This window comes from Sus scrofa, chromosome 2 (genome assembly GCF_054392235.1).
Source record: "Sus scrofa isolate SSC_HxYL_T2T_F1_AM1 chromosome 2, Sscrofa_HxYL_maternal_Yorkshire_Landrace_v2.0, whole genome shotgun sequence".
Taxonomy (NCBI): domain Eukaryota; kingdom Metazoa; phylum Chordata; class Mammalia; order Artiodactyla; family Suidae; genus Sus; species Sus scrofa.
The window spans coordinates 16,106,142-16,130,312 of record NC_139384.1 but is presented as its reverse complement, the minus strand read 5'-3'; the positions used below and the strand labels follow the sequence as shown (position 1 = coordinate 16,130,312).

General features: G+C 38.1%; 1 protein-coding gene across 2 annotated transcripts in view; it reads right to left on the bottom strand.

The window, feature by feature from the left end:
• Positions 1-24,171, bottom strand: part of LOC110259269 (olfactory receptor 4C46-like) — a 949,087-nt gene that overhangs the window by 879,384 nt on the left and 45,532 nt on the right. Inside the window, exons 2-3 of one of the 2 annotated variants that reach the window (XM_085010084.1) lie at positions 7,350-7,434; positions 4,068-6,264 (exon numbers count right to left, since the gene is read on the bottom strand). The exons of the other annotated variant lie outside the window; for it this stretch is intronic. Of the exons in view, the coding sequence (XP_084866210.1) occupies positions 5,306-6,244 (939 nt within the window). The 5' untranslated portion in view covers positions 6,245-6,264; positions 7,350-7,434 and the 3' untranslated portion in view covers positions 4,068-5,305. Of the gene's footprint in view, positions 1-4,067; positions 6,265-7,349; positions 7,435-24,171 lie in introns of those variants that run through there. 2 annotated transcript variants of the gene reach the window in all.

Below are 24,171 nucleotides of genomic sequence, written 5' to 3'. Positions count from 1 at the left end.
GTCTAGTTCTGTAAAGAATGTCATTGGTAATTTGATAGGGATTGCATAGAATCTGTATATGGCCTTAGGTAGAATTGTTATTTTGACTATATTGATTATCCCAATCCAAGTGCATGGTGTATTTTTCCATCTATTGTGTCTTCGATTTCTTTCATGAGCATGTTCTAGTTTTCAAAGTACAGGTCTTTTGTCCCTTTTGGTAGGTTTACTCCTAGGTATTTTATTCTTTCTGATGCAATGTAAAATGGGATGGTTTTCCTAATTTCTCTTTCTGATCTTTCATTGTTAGTATATGGAAAAGCAATTGATTACTGTAGCTTAATTATGTACCAGACACCAATGTCATATGCTATCACTTCTATGTGGACTCTCAAAAAGGATGCAATGAACTTCTTTGCAGAGCAGCTATTGACTCACAGACTTTGACAAACATATGTTTTCCAAAGGAGACAGGTGGGGACGGGGAGATAGGCTGGGGATTTGTGATAGAAAAGCTATAGAAGCTTTTTATCCTGAGACTTTACCAAATTCATTGATGAGCCCTAATAGTTTTCTGGCGGTGTCTTTAGGATTTTCTAGGTATAGTATCATGTCATCTGCAAAGAGTGATAGTTTTATTTCTTTTCCAATTTGTATTCCTTTTATTTCTTTTGCTTCTCTGATTTCCATCACTAGGACTTTCAAAAAAAATAAAAAGAAAGGACTAATAACAAGGGGTTACAAATAGATTCCACAAAGCCCCAGAGATTCTGACCCCCCTAACAGGTGTGAGGTTATATTCATTGTGGTTTTGATTTGCACGTCCCTGATAATTAATAATGTTCTGCACCTTTTTACATGCCTCTTAGCCATTTTGATATATTCTTGCAAAAATTATCTATTCATTCCTTTACCCAATTAAAAATTGGATTATTTACTTTTTATTGCTATTGAGTTGTATGATTTTCTTATATATTTTGGCTTTTAACCCATCATCAGATCTAAAGGTTGCAAACATTTGCTCCCATTGTTTTGCTTGCCTTTTCACATTTTGGTTGTTGCTTTTATTTTTTTATTCCCACACCTGTGGCATGTGGACATTCCTGGCCCAGGGATTGAACCTCCACAACAGCAGTGACCCAAGCTGCTTCAGTGACAATGCTGGGTCCTTAACTCACTGCACCATGAGCGAATTCCTGATTGTTTCTTTAATGTTTCTTTTTTCTTCAAAAAATAAAAAAAAATTGTTTGATAAACAAGTAGTCTCGCTTGTTTAGTTTTACATTGGTTGCCTGAGCTTTTGGTGTCATAGTCAAGAATCATTATGCAGACCAATGTCAATAAGCTTTTACTCTATGTTTTCTTCTGGCATTGTTACAGTTTCAGGTTTTACATTTACGTCTTGTTCCTCTTTGTGTTGATTTTTGTACACAGTATAAAATACAGGTCCAGTTTCATTCTTTTTCATGTGAATATAACTTTACCTATCACTATTTACTGAAAAGTCTATTTATTCCCCATTGAGGTGTCTTGGCACCTTGTCAAATATTAGGTAACTGTATAGGCAAGGGTTTATTTATGGGATCTCAATTCTGTTCTGTTGTTTTGGGCGTCTATTTTACGCCAGTACCATCCTTTTGTGATTACTATAGCTTTGAAATATAATTTGAAATTTGGAAGTGAGATGTCTCCATGTTTATTCTTCTTTCTCAGCATTACTTTGGCAACTCAGGGTCTCTGGTGGTTCCATATGTATTTTAGGACAGTATATTCTAATTCTGTGAAATATGTCCTGGAAGTTTGATATGAACTTCATTGTATCTTAGATGGTCTTGGGTAGTATAGCTGTTTTAACAGTATTAGTTCTCATGATCCAATAAATATTTTTCTTGGAAAATTTATTTTCCATTTATTTCTTTTCCATTTATTTATGTCTTTTTCAATTTCTTTCTTTAATGTCTTACAGTTTTTAGTGTAGAAGACTTTCAGCTCACTGTTTAAATTTCTTCCAAAGTATTTACTTCTTTTTGATATTCTCATAAAAGGGGTATTTTTTCTGATTTCCTTTTCATATAGTTTGCTGTAAAGAGATACAAACAATTTTTGTATTTTGATATTTATTCTACATCTGTACTGGATACGTGTATTAGTTTTTAGAGTTTTTTTATGTTTTAAATATATATAAAATCATGTCATCTCAGACTTTCCATTTGGATGCCTATTAGTTCTTTTTCTTTTCTGATTGCTTTTGCTAGTACTTTTTTGTTTGTTTTTACAGCCACACCTGCAGCATATGGTTGTTCCTGGGCCAGGGCTTGAATTGGAGCTGCAGCTCTGGCCTACACCACAGCCACAGCAACAAGAGACCTGAACCGCATTTGTGCCTTATGCTGTCACTTGTGGCAATGCTGGATCCTTAACACACAGAGTCAGGCCAGAGATAGCACCTGCATCCTCAAAGAGACAATGTCAAGTCCTTAACTGGCTGAGCCACACTGGGAACTCCTAGTACTTCTCATACTATGTTGAATAGACATGATGAGAATGGTCATCCTTACTTTTCACTGGGTGTTAGAGGAAAAGTTGACAGTTTTCTCTCATTGGTTACCATATTAGTTGTGGGCTTTTCATTAATGGTTTTTATTGTGTTAAGGAAACTTCCTTCAAAATCTATTTTGTTGAGATTTTTTCATGAATGGTTGTTGTGCTTAAATGCTTTTTCTGTATCTATTGACATGATTATGTTGCGTTTCTTTTTGTATTTCCTTCTGTGAAGTGGTTTACCACATTGATTGATTCACATATTTTAAAGAAATCTTGCATCCTTGGTCATGGTGTATAATCTTTTGGAGGTGCTAAATGTAGTTTGCTTGTGTTCTACTGAGGTATATTTCTTATTCACAATGCTTGACTGGTAAAACTTCTTGAGCCTTTGCATATCAAAATGTATTCATTTTATTCTCATATTTTAGTTCCCATTTGGATGCTATAAAACTGAAAGTTGTTTTGGAGAAATTAAGGACATTTACCCATTAACACTCAATTTGTAGATTTGTAGACAAAAACTCTGATACAGGGTTGATTTTTTTTTGTAGCCTATTTTTATTTTGTGAATTTGGCATCCTAGTGAATTCCTAGTAATATAGCAATTGACATTTTTAGGAGTTCTATTTTAGAATCAATTTTTTTTGTTTGTTTTCTTAGACATGTCAAAATGGCTATGACCTTTTGAGAGACCACTGAATTACACCTTCTATAGGTGATGTCTTCCACTCTTTTGGCTTTATTGCCATCTTTTTGTTTCTTTTTCTTTTTCTTTTTTTCATCTCTTGTCTTTTCAGGGCCACACCCATGGCATATGGAGGTTCCCAGGCTAGGGGTCCAATTGGAGCTGTAGCTGCTGGCCTATGCCAGAACCACAGCAACTCAGGATCTGAGCCACATCTGCAACCTACAACACAGCTCATGGCAATCCTGGATCCTTAACCCACTGAGCAAGGCCAGGGATCAAACCCACAACCTCATGGTTCCTAGTCGGATTTGCTAACCATTGAGCCATGACACGAACTCCTAACTGCCATCTAATATGCTCGAGATTTCTACATTTGTCTGACATATCTTTCTGAGTATCAGAAACACATAATTCAATTGTACATTGCTACTTCAATTCCATCTTCTAGGACTCTCTCTTCCAGCCTCATGCCTCTTCACTTTGCCATCTTACTCCTTTTCATCCATTGTGTCCCATTTTTGGTGCCTTTTCATCCAGAAATCTTTCCCTGATGTGCGTCCCTCCAACATGGTTTCATAGTTCCCTGTGATACATTGTTTTATCATTTATAACACTGTGCTGTAATTTTCTACTCCCTCCTGGGAGTTTTTCAATGGTTCCTAAGCTCGTTGAAGGCAGACTCCAGATCTCTTTTTATTCACCACTGAAGCCCAGCAACATGTCTGATACATTCCTTGTGCTCAGAAATATTTAATATTTGTCATTTAATATTTAATATTTGTCATTAATGAATTAATGACAAAAGGGAAAAAAGGAATGTATTTATCCTGAAATTGTTTGTATGTAGACAGAGATGTGTATTTTTACAAATAGCTTTTAATAATGAAATGTTTCTAAAAAGTAATCACATTGAGAAAATATAACAGAAACAGCTCCTATTAAGAAGATAATGAAATCTTGCTGAGGACAGGGAGCATATCAAGCTAAACTACTTATTCATATGCTGAGAATTGTAATTTCAGTCTCTTTTACCTCCTCTTCAGTGTAAGCAGTAACAAAAACAAAGTATAGTTCCCCCAAGAGGTATAGCCAAAATTGTCCCTAGAGTTGAATCAGGCAAAAGTAGGAAATAATGCCCTGGCCTTCAGGACTACATTTTTGCATTTTTTTAAAATTATTGAAGTCATTCATTTTCCTTTGTACTTTGACTCATTCATTTAATATTGATCATGCACCTGCTATTTTGCTACCTTGTAGAAACGATTGTTATGTTGCAGGCAAGTAGTTTATATTTAAATCCCTTTCTGATATGAAACCGTTTTTTTGAATCTTTACTCTTTCTGATGTGTTACCTACATAGCATGGGTGATATGAACAATACATGATGGTCCTGAAGCCTACAAGGTAATGTGGAGATGGTCTATATAATCTTCAATATCTAACCCTCAGAGATAAGTAGGGCCAATGCTTTTATAGCCCAAAAATAGTTACTTACTCTAATGTTACAGGCACTCACACAAGCACAGTTATTACAGAAAGATCACTCAATTTTTAGTGAGAGATAATAAATGAATATGTACATTGTGTTCAGCACAGGCCCTGTCTCAATAAAGGATAACTAGTATAGTTATATGACTTTGCTATCATCATTGCTTGACAGTTGAGGGCATGAGGTAGGAAATCACTCAGTTTCCTGGCTCTCCAGTGTATCTTTTTTGATATCTTCCCCTTGATACTAGTTTTCTCACTTGAAAAATAACAATAGTAACTGTATACTTCCTTGGATTATTACAGAGAATGCTGCCCAATAACGGAAAATTTAATTTGTTATTTAATTTGTTATTAGAAGGCAAGCTTATGAATCCAGGTATCTGCTTGAATCTAGTAAAACAAAATCCCATTTTGGTAGAATTTTCTAAATATGAAAAGAGTGGCCCCACATTGTGTTATTTTCTTGTACCTATTTCTGCACCACTCAGTGCAGGGGCTATGATTCCTAACAGTTAGTTGATTTCTTTATCCCGTAAATATTCCCTGCTGAGACAGTCTATTGGCCATAGCCTCAGGTAAATCAATGTTGGGCCCAAGTCATCTTTATTTGTCACCTAAGATCGCTTTCCTGCCACACAATTTCCTAATGGCATTTTTCATCTGGGCATTTCTCAAGGTATAGATTAAGGGATTTAACATGAGGGTTATGGTAGTGTAGAATAAAGCAACTGCTTTGTCAATTGATAAAGTACCTGCAGGTCTCAGGTACACAAATATACAAGGCACAAAGAATAAGACAACCACTGTGATGTGGGAGATGCAGGTGGAGAGGGCTTTGTGCCTCGCCTCCAAGCTATAGGTCCTTAGGGAGCGCAGAATGACCACATAGGAGACCAGCAGGAGAAGGAAGTTTAAAAGACAGATGAGACCACTGTTGGCAGCAACAAAGAGCCCCAGAGTGTGGGTATCAGTGCAGGCAAGATCCAGCAAAGGGTTCAGATCACACATAAAGTGATCTATGACGTTAGGACCACAGAAGGGTAATCTGGAGATGAAGAGGATCTGTATGGTTGCATGAAGAAAGCCTCCCACCCACGACACTCCCAACAGCAGGCCACACACTCGCCGATTCATGATGGTCATGTAGTGCAAAGGCTTGCAGATGGCCACATAGCGGTCATAGGCCATCACAGTCAGCAGGATGACCTCAGCACCTCCAAAGAAATGTTCCCCAAAGATTTGGGTCATACACTCCTCAAACAGGATGGTCTTCTTTCCATGGAGTGAATCTATAATCATTTTGGGGGTACTGACAGAGGAATAGCAGGCATCAATGAAGGAGAGATGGGCCAGGAAAAAGTACATGGGGGACCCCAGGGATGGGCTGGCAGTGATGGTGATCACGATGAGCACATTTCCTACCATAGTGATAATATAGATGACAGAAAACACAGCAGATATGAGTTTCTGCATCTCTGGATTCTGTGTGAGCCCCAGGAGAACAAACTCTGTCACATTGTTCCTATTCTCCATGTATTTCATATGATGGTTAATTGCATTACCTGAAAAGAAAACCATTTTTATGAATGCCACCTTGACTTTGGTACACTTCCCATTATACCATATATTAAATCTCTAAATTCTATTAAGTCTTGGATTCTTTTTCTTTGTTTGTTTGTTTTTTAGGGCTGTACCTGTGGCATATGGAAGTTCCCAGTCTAGGGGTAATATTGGATCTGCAGCTGCCAGCCAATGCCACAGCAATGCCAGCTCCAAGCCATGTCTGTGACCTACATCACAGCTCATGGCAACACCAGATCCTTAACCCACTGAGAAGGGCCAGGGATCAAACCCGCATCCTCAAGATTCCCTTCCACTCTGCCACAACAGGAACTCCCAAGTCTTGAATTCTTTTAGTGTGTGTGTGTGTGTGTATTTGTGTGTGTTGGAAATAAAGATTGTGAGTTCATAAAGATTATTTAAATTATCTCCCAGGTAAAGTCTTTCTTAAGACTATAGATATGAGTAACTTCTCTAAACACACTCTCAGGAGGCCACCTGTGTACATTTCATCATCACGAAGGACTGAGTTTAATTTGACATAGTACATAGCACACAGCACACATATTGGTACCCAACTCTGAAAAGCAGGTAGAAGTTGGGCATAAAGATTTATCATTGCACAGCTGCAGAATTTTTGCTTTAGTATCTAGGAAATGAGGAGCCATGGAAGGTTGTTGAGAATATGAGTGAAAGGATGGATAGGAATTTGAATAAGAGGAATCTTGAATGTTATTCTACTAAAGACCTTTGTGAGTCTTGGATGAAATGCCTGAAGTCCAGTAAAGGGGTAGAAAGCAAACACAGGAACCCCAGGAGTAGACTACCTATAATAGTTGAATGATGAGGTATCTAATGGCAGAATATGGTGTCTGATATCAGAGAGGTGGGTCTTATCATTGGCTTTATTTCTATGAGCCTCAAAATTTTCAACTGTGAAATTAAGGTTATTATTAATTGTAAATGATCTTTTCAGCAGTTGGAAAGAGGATGAAATACTCTATCACTATACCTGAAAAGTATTGAAAAATGAGCCCTGTGTGTTTTAAGGAACAATCTTTAGGGTCAGCACTATTGAAAAACTTACCTTAGTTGTCTTAGATGGTCTTGATGTTTTGGGGTGGTCAAAACCAATTTTTTTTCAAACTGGCAGCTTCTTGTAATAAGTCATTCTAAATATCAAATATATGTCAGACTTGGGAAGAGCTTATTCATATAATTCACTATCAAATAAACAATTATTAAGAAATCATATACACTGAATATGTGCCATGTTTTTGGCATGTCAAGTATACATCAATAAACTTGTTTCAAAAAGGAAGAGTTCTTATAAGCCTAAATCTTCCCACCGTTCCTAAAGCTTCAAAAGTTCTTCACAGAAACTCTGTTGGAAACATCATTCAGGATCATTTTTGCATTTAGAATGGGTTCTCTTGAAAGGCTATGAAGAAGTGATCTTAAATAAATGGGTCTGGTTCTGTGGAGCAAGAGGCAGATAGTGTAGAGGTCAAAAAGTTCACTCTGTCCATGATGAAGCTGGTTCTGGAGAGATGAATGGCAATCAAACTCATTTTCACCTTGCCCTTGTCAAGAAGACATTTAAAAAGATTTCCATAAGCTTTGGGGACTTTGTCTCATGGCTGCTGCTTTCTCTCCTAGGAATTAATTATCAGCTTTGATGGAAAGGTTTGTTTTAGAAGCAAGTATCTGCAGAGATCTGTTCAGAAACACCCATTCTTGAATGGGAAGAGGATTATCTCTACACATGTAACCTAACCTAACCAAGAGCCCCTTTCTCTATCTAAGCCTGGACCATTAAGAAAACTGAATGTTTTGCAGAGATGCAAACTGAACTAGGGGCAGTAAAAACCAGAATGAATAATGCAGAAGAACGAATCAGTGATATGGAAGATAGAATAATGGAAATCACTCAATCTGGTCAACAGACAGAAAACCGAATCAAAAAACTGGAAAGCAATATAAGAGACCTATGGGATAATATAAAGCGGGCCAATCTATGCATAATAGGAATTCCAGAAGGAGTAGAAAAAGATAAGGAAATGGAAAATATATTTGAAGAAATTATTGCTGGAAACTTCCCAAATCTAAAGGATACTGGATTCAAGATACAAGAAGCACAGAGGGCCCCAAACAAATTGAACCCAAACAGACCCACACCAAGACACATCATAATAAAAATGGCAAAAGTTAGTGATAAAGAGAGGATCCTCAAGGCAGCAAGAGAAAAACAGAATGTTACCTACAAGGGAACCTCCATAAGAATATCAGCTGATTTCTCTACAGAAACACTCCAGGCCAGGAGGGAATGGCAAGAGATATTTAAAGTGCTCAAAGGAAAAAATATGCAACCTAGAATACTCTATCCAGCAAGAATATCATTTAAAATAGAAGGGGAAATAAAAATTTTTCCCAACAAACAAAAACTTAAAGAATACAGCAACACAAAACCCAGGTTAAAGGAAATATTGAAAGGGCTTCTCTAAACCAAAAAGAAAGGAAGGAAAGGGAAGAAAAAAGAAAAGAAAAAAAAAAAAGAGGAAGAGGAAGAACTAGGACTGAGGAAACCACAATCAGAGAGCAGTCACTCAAATAAGCCAGCATACAGATTTAATCATGAACATGCTTCAAACAAAATAAAATTAAAAAGAAAAAATAAAAAAGACTCATCAAAACCATAAAATGTGGGCAAGGGATGTCAGGAGGTAAATAACCCTTTTTGTTTATATGTATGTTTCTCTTCTTAATTTTAATATAGTAATGAAGTGTTTGAACTTACAGGACCATCAGGCTAAAACACACATTTATGGGAAGGGGTTAGCAGACTTAAAAAACAGGGCAACCACAAGCCAAAACCAAATATTGCATTTGCAAAAAATGAAAAAAAAAACACTCAAGCAGATAATAACAGGAGACCATCCAACCAAAAAAAAAAAAAAATAAAGGAAGAATGGAGAACCATAGAATCAACTGGAACACGAGGTTCAAATGGCAATAAATAATCATCTATCAATTATCACCTTAAATGTCAATGGGCTGAATGCCCCAATCAAAAGACACAGAGTGGCTGAGTGGATAAAAAGGCAAAAACCTTCAATATGCTGCCTACAAGAAACTCACCTTAGGACAAAAGATACATATAGATTGAAAGTGAAAGGGTGGGGAAAAATATTTCACGCCAATAGACATGACAGAAAAGCAGGAGTCGCAACGCTCATATCAGACAAAATAGACTTTAAAACAAAAGACATAAAGAAAGACAAAGAAGGACACTATTTCATGATTAAGGGATCCATCCAAGGAGAGGATGTTACTATCATCAACATATATGCCCCAAATACAGGAGCACCCAAATACATACAACAAATATTAACAGACATAAAGGGAGATATTGATGAGAATACAATCATAGCAGGAGACCTAAATACTCCCCTCACATCAATGGACAGATCCTCTAGACAGAAAACCAATAAAGCAACAGAGATCCTAAAGGAAACCATAGAAAAGGTAGACTTCATTGATATCTTCAGGACACTACATCCAAAAAAAGCAGAATACACATTCTTCTCAAATGCTCATGGAACATTCTCAAGAATCGACCACATATTGGGACACAAAGCGAATCTCAATAAATTTAGGAGCGTAGAAATTATCTCAAGTATCTTCTCTGACCACAATGCCATGAAATTAGAAACCAACCATGGGAAAAGGAAAGAGAAAAAACCTACTCCATGGAGACTAAACAACATGCTACTAAAAAACCAATGGGTCAATGAGGAAATCAAGAAGGAAATTAAAAACTACCTTGAAACAAATGATAATGAAGACACAACCTCTCAAAATCTATGGGATGCTGCGAAAGCAGTGCTCAGAGGGAAATTTATAGCAATCCAGGCCTTTCTCAAAAAAGAAGAAAGATCCCAAATGGACAACTTAACCCTCCACCTAAACGAATTAGAAAAAGAAGAACAAAAAAGACCTAAAGTCAGCAGAAGGAAGGAAATTATAAAGATCAAAGAAGAAATCAATAAAATAGAGACTCAAAAAACAATAGAGACAATTAAGAAAACCAAGAGCTGGTTCTTTGAAAAGGTCAACAAAATTGACAAACCCCTGGCCAGACTCACTAAAAAGAGGAGAGAAAGAACCCAAATAACCAAAATTAGAAATGAAAAAGGAGAAATCACAACGGATACAGCAGAAATACAAAAAACCATAAGAGAATACTATGAAAAACTGTATGGCAACAAGTTTGACAATCTGGAAGAAATGGACAATTTTCTAGAATCTTACAGCTTGCCAAAACTGAATCAAGCAGAAACAGACCAACTGAACAGACCGATCACTAGAAATGAAATTGAAGAGGTCATAAAATCACTCCCTACAAATAAAAGTCCAGGACCAGATGGCTTCACAGGTGAATTCTATCAAACATAAAAAGAGGAATTGGTGCCCATCCTCCTTAAACTCTTTCAAAAGGTTGAAGAAGAAGGAATACTCCCAAAGACATTCTATGAGGCCACCATCACCCTCATTCCAAAACCAGAGATACCACCAAAAAAGAAAACTATCGCCCAATATCATTGATGAATATAGATGCAAAAATTCTCAACAAAATCTTAGCCAACCGAATCCAACAACATATCAAAAAAATTATACACCATGACCAGGTTGGGTTCATCCCAGGTTCACAAGGATGGTTCAACATACGCAAATCAATCAGCATCATACACCACACTAACAAAAAAAAAAGTCAAAAATCATATGATCATCTCAATAGACGCAGAAAAAGCATTTGACAAAGTTCAACATCCATTCATGATCAAGACCCTCGCCAAAGTGGGTATAGAGGGAACATCCCTGAATATAATCAAAGCCATTTATGATAAACCCACAGCAAATATAATCCTCAATGGGGAAAAACTGAAAGCCTTCTCACTCAAATCTGGAACAAGACAGGGATGCCCACTCTCACCACTGCTCTTCAACATCATTTTGGAAGTCTTAGCCACAGCAATTAGACAAACAAAAGAAATCAAAGGCATCCATATAGGAAGAGAAGAGATCAAACTGTCACTGTATGCAGATGATATGATACTATACCTAGAAAACCCTAAGGACTCAACCCCAAAACTCCTTGAACTGATTAATAAATTCAGCAAAGTGGCAGGATATAAGATTAACATTCAGAAGTCAGTTGCATTTCTGTATACCAGCAATGAAACATTAGAAAAGGAATACAAAAAAATGATACCTTTTAAAATTGCACCTCACAAAATCAAATACCTCGGAATACACCTGACCAAAGAGGTAAAGGACCTATATGCCGAGAACTATAAAACTTTAATCAAAGAAATCAAAGAAGATGTAAAGAAATGGAAAGATAGTCCATGTTCCTGGATTGGAAAAATCAATATTGTGAAAATGGCCATCCTACCCAAAGCAATCTACAGATTCAATGCAATCCCTATCAAATTACCCAGGACATTGTTCACAGAACTAGAACAAACAATCCAAACATTTATATGGAACCACAAAAGACCCAGAATCGCCAAAGCAATCCTGAGAAACAAAAACCAAGCAGGAGGCATAACTCTCCCAGACTTCAAGAAATACTACAAAGCCACAGTCATCAAAACAGTGTGGTACTGGTATCAAAACAAACAGACAGACCAATGGAACAGAATAGAGACTCCGCAAATAAACCCTGACACCTATGGTCAATTAATCTTTGACAAGGGAGGCAGGAACATCAAATGGGAAAAAGAAAGTCTATTCAGCAAGCATTGCTGGGAAACCTGGACAGCTGCATGCAAAGCAATGAAACTAGAACACACCCTCACACCATGCACAAAAATAAACTCCAAATGGCTGAAAGACTTCAATATACGACAGGACACCATCAAACTCCTAGAAGAAAACATAGGCAAAACACTCTCTGACATCAACATCATGAATATTTTCTCAGGTCAGTCTCCCAAAGCAATAGAAATTAGAGCAAACATAAACCCATGGGACCTCATCAAACTGAAAAGCTTTTGCACAGCAAAGGAAACCCAAAAGAAAACAAAAACACAACTTTCAGAATAGGAGAAAATAGTTTCAAATGATGCAACAGACAAGGGCTTAATCTCTAGAATATACAAGCAACTTATACAACTCAACAGCAAAAAAGCCAATCAATCAATGGAAAAATGGGCAAAAGACCTGAACAGACATTTCTCCAAAGAAGATATACAGATGGCCAACAAACACATGAAAAAATGCTCAACATCGCTGACTATAAGAGAAATGCAAATCAAAACTACCATGAGATACCACCTCACACCAGTCAGAATGGCCATCATTAATAAATCCACAAATAACAAGTGCTGGAGGGGCTGTGGAGAAAAGGGAACCCTCCTGCACTGCTGGTGGGAATGTAAACTGGTACAGCCACTATGGAGAACAGTTTGGAGATACCTTAGAAATCTATACATAGAACTTCCATATGACCCTGCAATCCCATTCTTGGGCATCTATCCGGACAAAGCTCTACTTAAAAGAGACACATGCACCCGCATGTTCATTGCAGCCCTATTCACAATAGCCAGGACATGGAAACAACCCAAATGTCCATCGACAGATGATTGGATTCGGAAGAGGTGGTATATATACACAATGGAATACTACTCAGCCATAAAAAAGGATGACATAATGCCATTTGCAGCAACATGGATGGAACTAGAGAATCTCATACTGAGTGAAATGAGCCAGAAAGACAAAGACAAATACCTTAAGATATCACTTATAACTGGAATCTAATATCCAGCACAAATGAACATCTCCTCAGAAAAGAAAATCATGGACTTGGAGAAGAGACTTGTGGCTGCCTGATGGGAGGGGGAGGGAGTGGGAGGGATCAGGAGCTTGGGCTTATCAGACACAACCTAGAATAGATTTATAAGGAGATCCTGCTGAATAGCATTGAGAACTTTGTCTAGATACTCATGTTGCAACAGAAGCAAGGGTGGGGGAAAAAACTGTAACTGCAATGTATACATCTAAGGATGACCTGACCCCCTTGCTGTACAGTGGGAAAATAATTAAAAAAAAAAAAACTATTTCAACAACTGCTATAACTTTAAAAAAACAAAAAAGAAAACTGAATGTCATGTGCACAGCAAGGTGGCAAAATTGCAGTGTATGGAAATGATAGGGATGGAGGTGATTATAGAAATCCCCCAAAAAGGACTGTAGATATAGAGGAGTGCCTAGGGGACTTTGGGAGATCACTGTAAGTTACTAACTGCTCAAGAAGGCCATCAGAACAAGGCAGGCTTGCTTGACTTGTGGAGGCATGAGATAAACCTCAGGTCATTGGGTGAGGTCTGCATTCAGATTCAGACCAAGGGCAGGAGTTTGAGGACTGCCTATCTGCTTAGTTACATGAGCACCATGACCAGACACCAAGGAGGAGCTGCTACTCGAAGAAAGAGAAAGAGGCAGCATTTTTCCAACCCCCACTTCCTTTGGGTGAAAAACACTGTAGCCCACCAAATCCTTGGGGCAGAGACTCCTTGCCTGCCTGCTTGAATCTCTCATGATCATCCTATCTTAATAAATCTATTTCTTGCCTATTACTTTGTCTCTTGCTGAATTCCTTCTGTGCAGAGGCATGAAGAACCTGAACCTCAGTAGTCCAGATGCAGGGTGAGTGATTCTACTTTAAAGCTGTGGGGATAATTCCAATCTGTGTTTAGGCTGGATTTTAGTCCTGGAACATGGGTTCAAGTCCCAACCTGGGTTCTGGCTAAGTTCAGGGCAGTAGCACTGTCAGTTTCAAATGGTGATGTAGTTTCCTGATTGAATTGTATCACAGAAAGAGCTTCTATTTTACCTTGAATATTAAACTTTTTCTGGATGCCCACTAATGACTGCTCGAAAGCTCGATCAGCAATGGCATAAAATTAATGGCAGCCATTTTGAAGTTCTTGACTCAAAAGTTGTTTTTCCCAAGCTGCCAATCCATCTATTGCTTATGGAATGGGTGGTCAATGGGGACCTGCTCTATAGCACAGGGAAATCTACTCAATATTCTGTGATAGTTTATATGAGAATGGATATGTGTATATGTATAACTGAATCACTTTGCTGTGTAGCAGAAGTTAATACCACATTGTAAACCAACAATATGTATACAAGTATATGTAACTGTGTTTCCATGCTCTACAGTAGAATACATATATAAAAATAAATGATTTAAAAAGTCAATAAAATCTAAAAAATTAAAAAGTTGTTTTTCATATTTCTTAGAAGGGAATGCAAATGTTCAGGAACCCAGATTACAGTTACTTCTGGGATTCATGAACTGATCATTGTGGAATTCTGGGCAGCATTAAAAACATGTGGAGAGATATCTGAAGCCATATGAAGAAATGGAAATCAGACATTCCATATCCCTGTGACCTGGTAGTGTTAATTATTTTCATTGTAGCTCTGCATGAGGGTATGTAGTATGCAGTTTCAATTTGTATCTCTGTGATCACTAATGATGTTGAACATAGTTTTCATCTTCTTATTGGCCTTTTGTGTATCTTCTTTTGTGATGTTACTGTTTAAGTTCTTTGCACAGTTTAAAAATATGGGCTGTTTTTTTTTTAATTCCTGAGTTGTAAGTATTCTATATATTCTAGACACAGGTTCTTAGCCATATAGTTAAATGGCACATGTGTAAAATGTTCTCCAAGTCTGTGTCTATGGCTTGCATTTTCATTTTTTTAAAAGATTTTTGTTTTTTTCTATCATAGTTTATTTACAATGTTCTGTCAATATCTGCTATTGGCATTTTCATTTTTAAACATAGTTTCACCTGATGAGCCAAGGTTTGACCAATTTTAACTTTTCATTTTTCTCAGGGTTCATGCTTATTGTGTCATATCTGAAAAACACTGGTCTGCCTCAAGGTCGAAATAGAATTTTTTTGTCTTTTTGCCTTTTCTAGGGCTGCTCCTGTGGCATATGGAGGTTCCCAGGCTAGGGGTCTAATCAGAGCTGTAGCCACTGGCCTACACCAGAGCCACAGTAATGCAGGATCCAAGCCACATCCTTAACCCACTGAGCAAGACCAGGGACCGAACCTGCAACCTCATGGTTCCTAGTCAGATTCGTTAACCACTCCACCACAATGGGAACTCCTCAAAATAGAATTTCTATTAATTTAGTTACCATTAACACATTTATTTCTCATTCAAAAAATTTTCTTGTTACTTTCTGTGTATGGTGTGAAGTAATGGTGAGATTTATTTTATTCTATATGAATATAATTCCAACAAATAAAGATTGAATTATTAATAAAAAAAACTTTCTACAAAGGAAAACCCAGGCCAAAAAGGACTCGCTGGTAAAATTTATCAAACATTTAAGGAAGAATTAACACCAATCCTATCCAAACTATTCCAAAAAAAGAACTCTAGGGAATACTTCCACATTCATTCTATAAGAACAATATAACCGTGATTTCAAAACTAGACAAAGATATAAGACAAGAAATGCATAGCCAATGACTCTTATAGACACAAAATTCTCAACAAAATATAATAAAGGGAATAGAGCAAATGCTGAGAAAGATTATAGACCAAGAATGCGTGAGATTTATCCCAATAATGCAAAGTTGGTTCAAAATGTGAAAATCAATTATAATGATATACTCTGTTGATTGAATAAAGGACCTAGTACACAGTAATGACGGGTGTTATTATTTCTATTTTTTTCCAGTTCTTTATTCACCACTTAACCCCATATTTAAATAGAATAGCTTCATCAATTCATATAACATGTGCCTTATACCCTCTCCTCTAGGCTGTAGAATACTCGCTACAATATGTGTTCCACTGTCCTGAGGATATTATTGATGTGTGAAGAAATTTGAAGAACTCTGTTTCCCCAGGTAGATTTCATTGAATGGCCAGTAGAATCCCTAAAAGTCTAAAAAAGTCCATGGGAAGGCATAAAATCTATCTTCTCTATTTCTACACCAGAAATGTTGGCACTAGAATTTGGTCTCCAATTCTAGATAGCACACTTCCTGAAAATATGACAAGTCATGTGGTTCTGTCCTAAGAATAGAGTTTACCCTGATGTGTTTAGAGTAGAGTTGAGAGACTGACTCAGGACCTCACCCTCTTTTGGTGGCATCAATCAGTGAGGAACAACTCTCAGGGGTATGCCCCCTGGATGAAACCACATGGGGTTGTTCACACAGCTTTTGCAATCCTTGATGTCTCAGTTCATGATACCCAAGGGCTTATGTAAGGAGTGCTTTCTCACATGGTTTTCCAAACCAGGAATGCGGGCTGTTAGGACATTAAAGTGCAGGGAAATAAACAAATCAGGTGAAGATGTGTTGTTCATGGATAGAGTCTCCTGAATACCTTCTTCTAAGGCAAAATCTTAAAAAAAAAAAAACCCAAAGACAATTAATTCCTGAGAGGGTAACACCTTAGATAGACAAATGGGTCCTTTGACATTGTCGGTAGTCTCCCTAACCACTAAGATTTCTAAAAAAGCTGTTTTCTTATTTTGGGAGCTGAGTAAGAAGGGCTTATTAAATAATAGAGATAGTTGTGTCCCTTTTTCTATGACCACAGCCTAGGTGCTAAATATCAGAAAAATTCCATTAGCACATAGGGACTTTGGGTTTCAAATTCAACATGGATGTTTCTTTTCCTTTGACTTGAATTTCCAAAGCATTGGGACTTTGAAAATACTTGCTGAGTCCATTTAAATAATCTTGTGACACCTTAATACTCTCTGCTTCCTGTAGCTCTATCCAGTCAGTGGAGACTTGAGGAATACACTTGATAAGATTTTAAATGTAATGGTTATTTCTTATTCCTGGATACATTAGAAATTCTCCTTAGCTACAGATGTCACCATGGTGAGTTACCTAGAATTGCTGACTTTTGACCCAGTTTTCACCTTTTCATTTTCTTCCAGGGTTTTGTAGTTAAAATCATTAAAGCATAACTTTCTGATATTTGATGGGAGATACTTTGAGATGTTTTAGGATATTTTGCAGAAATATTTGTTCTCCTTACTCTATATGGATTTATCTATGGCTAATCAGGAATTGGTTTAGGCTTTACAGATTCCTCAGTCAATTTCCAGGTCAACATGGGAGAGAGAAGAAGGAGAGCATTTGGATTCTATTTTTCAAAGGAAGAATTCAGCTCAAAAACTGAGATCCCAAAAAGGAAATGGATTAAAATATAGCATTAAAAAAAGGGGGGCAGGATTTTCTGTTGTGGTTCATCAGTAATGAACCTGACTAATATCCATGAAGATGCATGTTTGATCCCTGGCCACACTCAGAGGGTTAAGGATCTCGCATTGCTGTAAGCTATAGTGTAGGTCACAGACATGGCTCCAATCTGGGGTTGCTGGGGCTGTGGTGTAGGCCCAGTTCTGAGTTGACCCCAGCCTGGACACTTCCATATGCCATGTTTGTGGCCCTAACAAAGCAAAAAATAAAATAAAATAAAATAAAAGAAAGAAAAAAAAACCCTCTGCTGTGGTTTGGTATCTTTACTATACTCCAGGCTCAAGGACTATTTTATTCTGATTCTATTCAGACCTTCGTGGATGTTGGTCTAACAAGACAAGATCTTATTTCTGCTGCAGTCAGTGGGGTCTCAGCAATATGGCTGCATTTCTGCATCCCTGACCTCAGACAGTCCTTTTCCTGAGAGTTCAGAAAGATATTTCTGAATGTAGGACATAAAAGTTAATTCTCTTTTTCCCCTTATATACACTGGTCTTAAGGCATCTGAAGGGAGATAAGATGTGATAGTCGGAAAATAAAATCAGTTTTGGCCAGCAGAAGACTTGGATTCTTGTGTACTACTGACCAGTTTCTACTACTGATCAATTTCCTCCTTGGACCCCAGTTCCCCTATCTTTAAAGAGCATTTGAGATGATCAAATACAAAGTGCTAGGTTTTTTGTGTACAAAATTCTAGGTCTTGTCCAATAGACCCTTGAACTCATCAACATTTGATAAGTTACAGATGTTACATTCCATTTCATTCCAGTTCATTGGTTACAACAAATTTACATTCCATTTCATAGGTTAGCAAAAGAACTGCCATGGATCATGCATGGTCATTTGTGGTGGTTTTTCCAAACTCTGGCATTGCTGATTTCTAAACTGGATGTACACTGGAGAGACAATAAGTTCAAAGAGCTAGAAAGAGACAATGATTTTGAATACAGTCTCCTCTATTTATCTTGTCTTTTTTATTGTCATGTCTAGGGCAAGTCATTTAACTTCTAGTCACTGATGCCCTTTCCTTTAAAATAAAGATAATATTGTGACAACCTCATAGGATTGTTCTTCAAATTCCGGCATTGTTGATTCCCAGAAGGAAACTGTGTTTCTACTGGCAAGGCACTGAGCACCAAAGAACTAGAGACAGGCATCCTGAATTTGAATGTAGTCTTCTCTATTAGTTTATCATTATGACTTTGGGCAAGACATTTATCTTCTTGTGACCACAATTTCCTTTCCTTTAAAGTACAGGCAAGAGTGTACAACCTCATAGGATTGTTTTGAAGACTACATGAAGTAATGCATGTAAAGTACTTGGTATAGTGCCTAGTACAGTGCAAAATTCAACCACAATGAACATGTATCATAGCAACTACATGGTGTAAAAATATTCATCTCTGCACTCCACAGAAATGAGAAAAAGCAGATTTATACTTAAAGTTTGCATTTCACAGTGTTTGAGTATATGGAATATGGACAGCAACAAAGGTTTCTTTGCTTAGGGAGAAGTTTGTCTGCTGAGGTTCTTGCCTCTCAATTGCAGTCTGAATGCCTTTTTGTGGAATATCAAGATTATCTTGCTGCTGTTCTCTTGGGGTGCTGTTGGTTAAGGATGTAGCATTGTCACTGCAGTGGCTTGTATCACTGCTGGAGCATGGGATTGAGGCTGCAGCCATGGCCAAAAAAAAAAGATTATTTTGTTATATCATATCTTTTGTCCATTTGTCCTTTTTTTTGGAGAAGTATGGATATTAGAGGATTTAAATGGTAACAGGCACTCTACTGGTCTTTGGACTAAGATGAAAAAGAAAATAATCCCGTGCTTGGGTCTCTCAATTAACAAAGGCCATCAAAGTCATTGATTCTGACATAGACCAAGTTGTTTTGTTTGGTTCATTTTTGTGTTGCGTGGGACGAAAGGAGCCATTGAAAACAGTGCAAGAGAACTGTTTTAAAAACATATTCTAACCGCCTCAAGGTTTGCAAGAATCTGAAATAATAAGTGAAATCATGAGGATGAATAAATCAAGATTGGGATTTTTGTCTGATTTTCGGTTGTTGATTCTCCCAGGGGTCATCTTCTCTAGAGGAGGTCTGGCACTTAGAAGTGCACTCAACTTTCTTCTTCAGTGTTATTGTTCCTGGAAGGATTCTTTGATGCAATGGACTGTCCAGAAAGGGGACCCCTCTCCTGGGGCTTGGAACCCTAATGCTAGCATCTCAATGAAGCCCTTGTGGGATCACCCAGAAGAGGTTTCCTTTCCATGTGCCTTATTATTGACTACATGTAACAAGAGAATTCATTTTACACTTCACTGCCTTGTGGTTTTCAGAATGCATAAGCAGAAAGAGAGTAATGGAATCTTAGGTTTAGGAAAAGTGAAAATTAATACTGACAATATTTAGTTTAATATTCTACCTTAAAGTTTGAATACTATGTGTATCTCCTCATCAGGTAAATGGAAATAGACTTTGCATTCCACTGACCTACTTGATTATCCAGGCTTGACTTATTGGCTGTCAGTATAAATTGTATAAGTTAAAATCAGACATCAATAATCTTTGGTAGACTAAAGATGGGATTTAGGATGATTATAAGGGATCCAGGGGGCAATCAGGGCAGCCTCACCCTCTGCCCTGATCTTCTCAAGCCCTTGTTACCCAGTCAAGCCCTCACTCTATGTCCATTGGGTGACCTGATAACAACAAGTTCCTCAATACATTAGCGCAACTAACTGAATTATATCCAGAGAATATTTTTTGGATCTCACAATGTGCTAATGTCCACTTCCCTATGTTTGTTTTCCCATACCTATCCCAATCACTTTAAAACTTCAGTATTTCAACTTGAGGAGTCTCAGACAAAACATGGAAATTATATTTTCTGACCATAAAATTAATAATAAAAACTATAGATTTTGAAAATATTAAAAAAATAAAGTTTACACATAATCTCTCATTTGGGAGTAAAAGTCTAAGTATAATAATTTATTTCTGCATCACCTCTTTGTCAATAGACAAAACCTATATTAAATTTTATAAGAAATTTTTAAAATTTGAATTTTATTCTTAAATGGCACGTATAAAACCTAGCATCTTTAAATACGAATTGAGTAACATTCACTAATTTTTACCTACTTTATTTTTATATGCTTATAAAATGCAAACCATTTTATCTTTTTTTTCTGGTTACTTCACAAATGCATTTTAAAGTCTTGTTCGTCTCCAAAATTATTACTTCTAATCACTACGTTAGTCCATTACATTGATAGTCAAGAGAGTTTTGGTGATTATAAAAACCAAAGGAGATGTAGTTTCTTTCTTCTGGTTTTCATATGTCTTACAAAAATAATTTTGAGTCCAGAATTAAAAAAATAACCTAAGAGAGTTAACTCAGAGAAATTTTGAGGTAGCACTTCCTAGACAGTTTTGACAAGAGAAGGAATCATCTGAGAAATTATAAGAGTACTGTTAAAAGGCAGAGTTTTAAAGTATTTCATCCTTTTGTGGTTCATTTTTCCTTTCTTTTATTTTTTTTAGGTAAAGCATTCTTTCAACCATACCACAAAAATGGAGAAAAAAAGGAATGTGACCGAATTCATTTTAATCGGTTGTACCCAGAATCCTCAAATGCAAAACGTAGTGTTTGTGGTGGGTTTTTGGTTGTATACATGATAACTCTTTCAGGCAACCTGCTCATTGTGGTTACTCGTACCACCAGCCGGGCTCTGAACTCCCCCATGTACTTCTTCCTGACCCACCTTTCCTTGATAGACACAATTTATTCTTCTTCCTCAGCTCCTAAGCTGATTGTGGACGCCCTTAGCAAGAAGAAAAGTATCTCCTTTATAGGGTGCATGGCTCAAATCCATGCTGAACACATTTTTGGTGCTACTGAGATTATCTTAAGGATGGTGACCACTACGTGGCCATCTGTAGACCTCTGCTCTACACAACCATCATGAGCCAAAGGCTGTGTATTGTCCTGCTGGGAGGGGCCTGGACTGGAGGATTTCTCCATGCAACCATTCAGATTCTTCTTATTGTTGGGCTGCTCTTCTGTGGTCCCATGTCTTAGATCACTTCATGTGTGACTTGTATGCTTTACTGAAATTTGTCTGCATGGACACTCATACCCTTGGTCTCTTTGTTTAAGCCAACAGTGGGTTCATCTGTCTGCTTATTTTTTTCCTCCTGTTGATCTCCTATTTGGTCATCTTGCCTTCCCTAAAGAACTATAGCTTGGGGGCAGAGCACAAAGCCCTTTCCACTTGTGTCTCTCACATCACAGTAGTTGTCTTATTTATGTCCCTTGGATCTTTGTGTATCTGTGCCCAGTGACCACTCTTCCCATTGATGAAACTGTGGCTGTCTTTCATACAATTTGGCACACAGTTGCTCATACTAGTCTCTCATGATCCTTTGGATTTCGGCAGTGTCACTTGTAACCTCTTTTTCATTTCTAATTTTATTGATTTGAAAACTCTTGCTTTTTTTTTCCTGATGAGTCTGGCTAAAGGTTTATCAATTTTGTTGATCCTTTCCAAGAACCAACTTATACTTTCATTGACCTTCTCAATTGTTTTGTCTCTAAGTTATTAATTTCTGCTGTAATCTTTATATGGGTTCTTTCCTTCCATTAATTGCAGATCCCAAATTCCTGCTAAGTTTGCTGAGGGAAGAAAACACAAGGCCAAGTCGGTAAAGCAAGAGAGATTTATTAAGGCCTCAGAATTGGACAGACTGAGCTCTAGAGGGCACCAGCTCTGACTGTGAGGAGGTGCTGGTCTTCTAAAGGATTTGTGGTTGGAGTTCATGGAGGGAACTTGTGGCAGGAACAATGAAGGAGGAGGAGGGGAAGGTCAAGGGAGGGGTAGGGGGTCAAGTCCCATGACAGAGGTCAGTTAGTCATTATAGGTGGTTAATCTATGTAGAATTTATTTTCCACAAGGCGTTGTTTCTTGTTGCCCACCTTGAGCATCCACATTCTAGGAAGGGGTGTCCACAGCAAGTCTCCAATGTGAACAGCCACATGTTGGGGTGGGAGTCTGTGTCTCCATCCTCCTGGGAACCTATCACTTCCCAAGAAACCTGTTTGGGAAGGAGAATAGGATCACCTGGGATGTTGTGACCCCTCTGCCAGCATCTCGGTAAGTCCTGCCACATGCACTCTGAGGCCCCCTGGACCTTGTCCATCTGGGCAAACTTTAGTTCCAGTTTGGGTTTTTCCCTTTTGTGGGACCCCATCTGTAAGGCACCTCTTGGACTAAGGTCCCAGGCTTAGTGGGACTTGGAAGTCAATTTGGACCAAGATCCAGGGCTTGGTGGGCCCCATCGACCTTGTCCATCTGGGGAAACTGGTTCCCATTTGGAAATTTTTCTTTAGGGAGACCTCATTTGTAATTCTGTGAGTCTCTTTTGGCTGGCTAGGATTTCGGTTTTTTTTCGGTTTTGTGCTCAAGTATTTAATTCCATCTGATGGTACCCTAGAAGAGAGACTGCAGTCTGGACTGAGTGGTGAAGTAGAATGCTGATCTGATGCCATTCCTCAGTTTGGCTGCCTCAATATAATTTGGTTGGGATAAAGATGAAAGTACTACCTGAGAGCATTTGCTCTGATGAAAAGGGACAAGATTCCTCCTGGCTGGGTTTGGTTTTCTCAGGTGACTGAGAAATTTAATGCACGGGGGTGGAGGCTGAGTCCGCACGCCATGCAGTGGTCCCATAGGGAAGCCCACTCATTCATTAAAACCTGCTTAACCAGGGACAAGAATGAGAACTGGCTATTCAGTGATCTGAGCATGGGTGGTGTCCTAGCTGCCACTGGGAGAGCCGAGACATGTAAGAGAGAGCTAAAGCAAGTCTGGGCTAAAATCTAGAGGAATTCAGCTCTCAAGCAGCACACTGGCCCACCACACAATGGCATTAGTAAACTTCATCTCTGACAAATTCAACTTTGAAATGGGAAATGGGGTCTCAAACAAAAATGAGGAGCACCAGAAAGCCAGGCTCCAACGAATGCCTCAGCCAGGTTTCTATACATACCAAACGTATACTTGTAAGTATCTAACTGAGTATTAAAGGGAATGTTTTTGCCATACAAATAGTCAAAGTGGGCTCTTTTATTTCATATGCAGTTATTAGAGAAAGCTGGCTTGGAAAAGCTTTTCTGAATCCGTGACATTCCTGGGATATCCCTTCTTTGCTATGACTGACATCCCCACCACTTGGGGTACTTGAGGACCAGCTCACTGGCTGGTGGACCAGACCCAGTGGCTGCAGCTGGGACCCTTTGGTCCATGGTCACCTTCTGACACAGACAACTGGGCAGGCTTTCAAACTGAACAGCCTAGAGTCCTTCCTTGTCCTTCTCTCGGGCTTAATTGCACCCTAAACACAATCCCTGATAAGTAAAGATGAGGCACCCTGAGCACAACTGCCTGTGGGGTAAAGATGATTAGCACTTGATGTTTTTCAGGGATTTTCCTGGTTTGTTCTAATCTCTGATCAATGTGCCCTTTCCCAAGTGCTGTTGTTCTAGGCAATAACCCAGAAGACCACCATCACGATCATGCCGAGATCT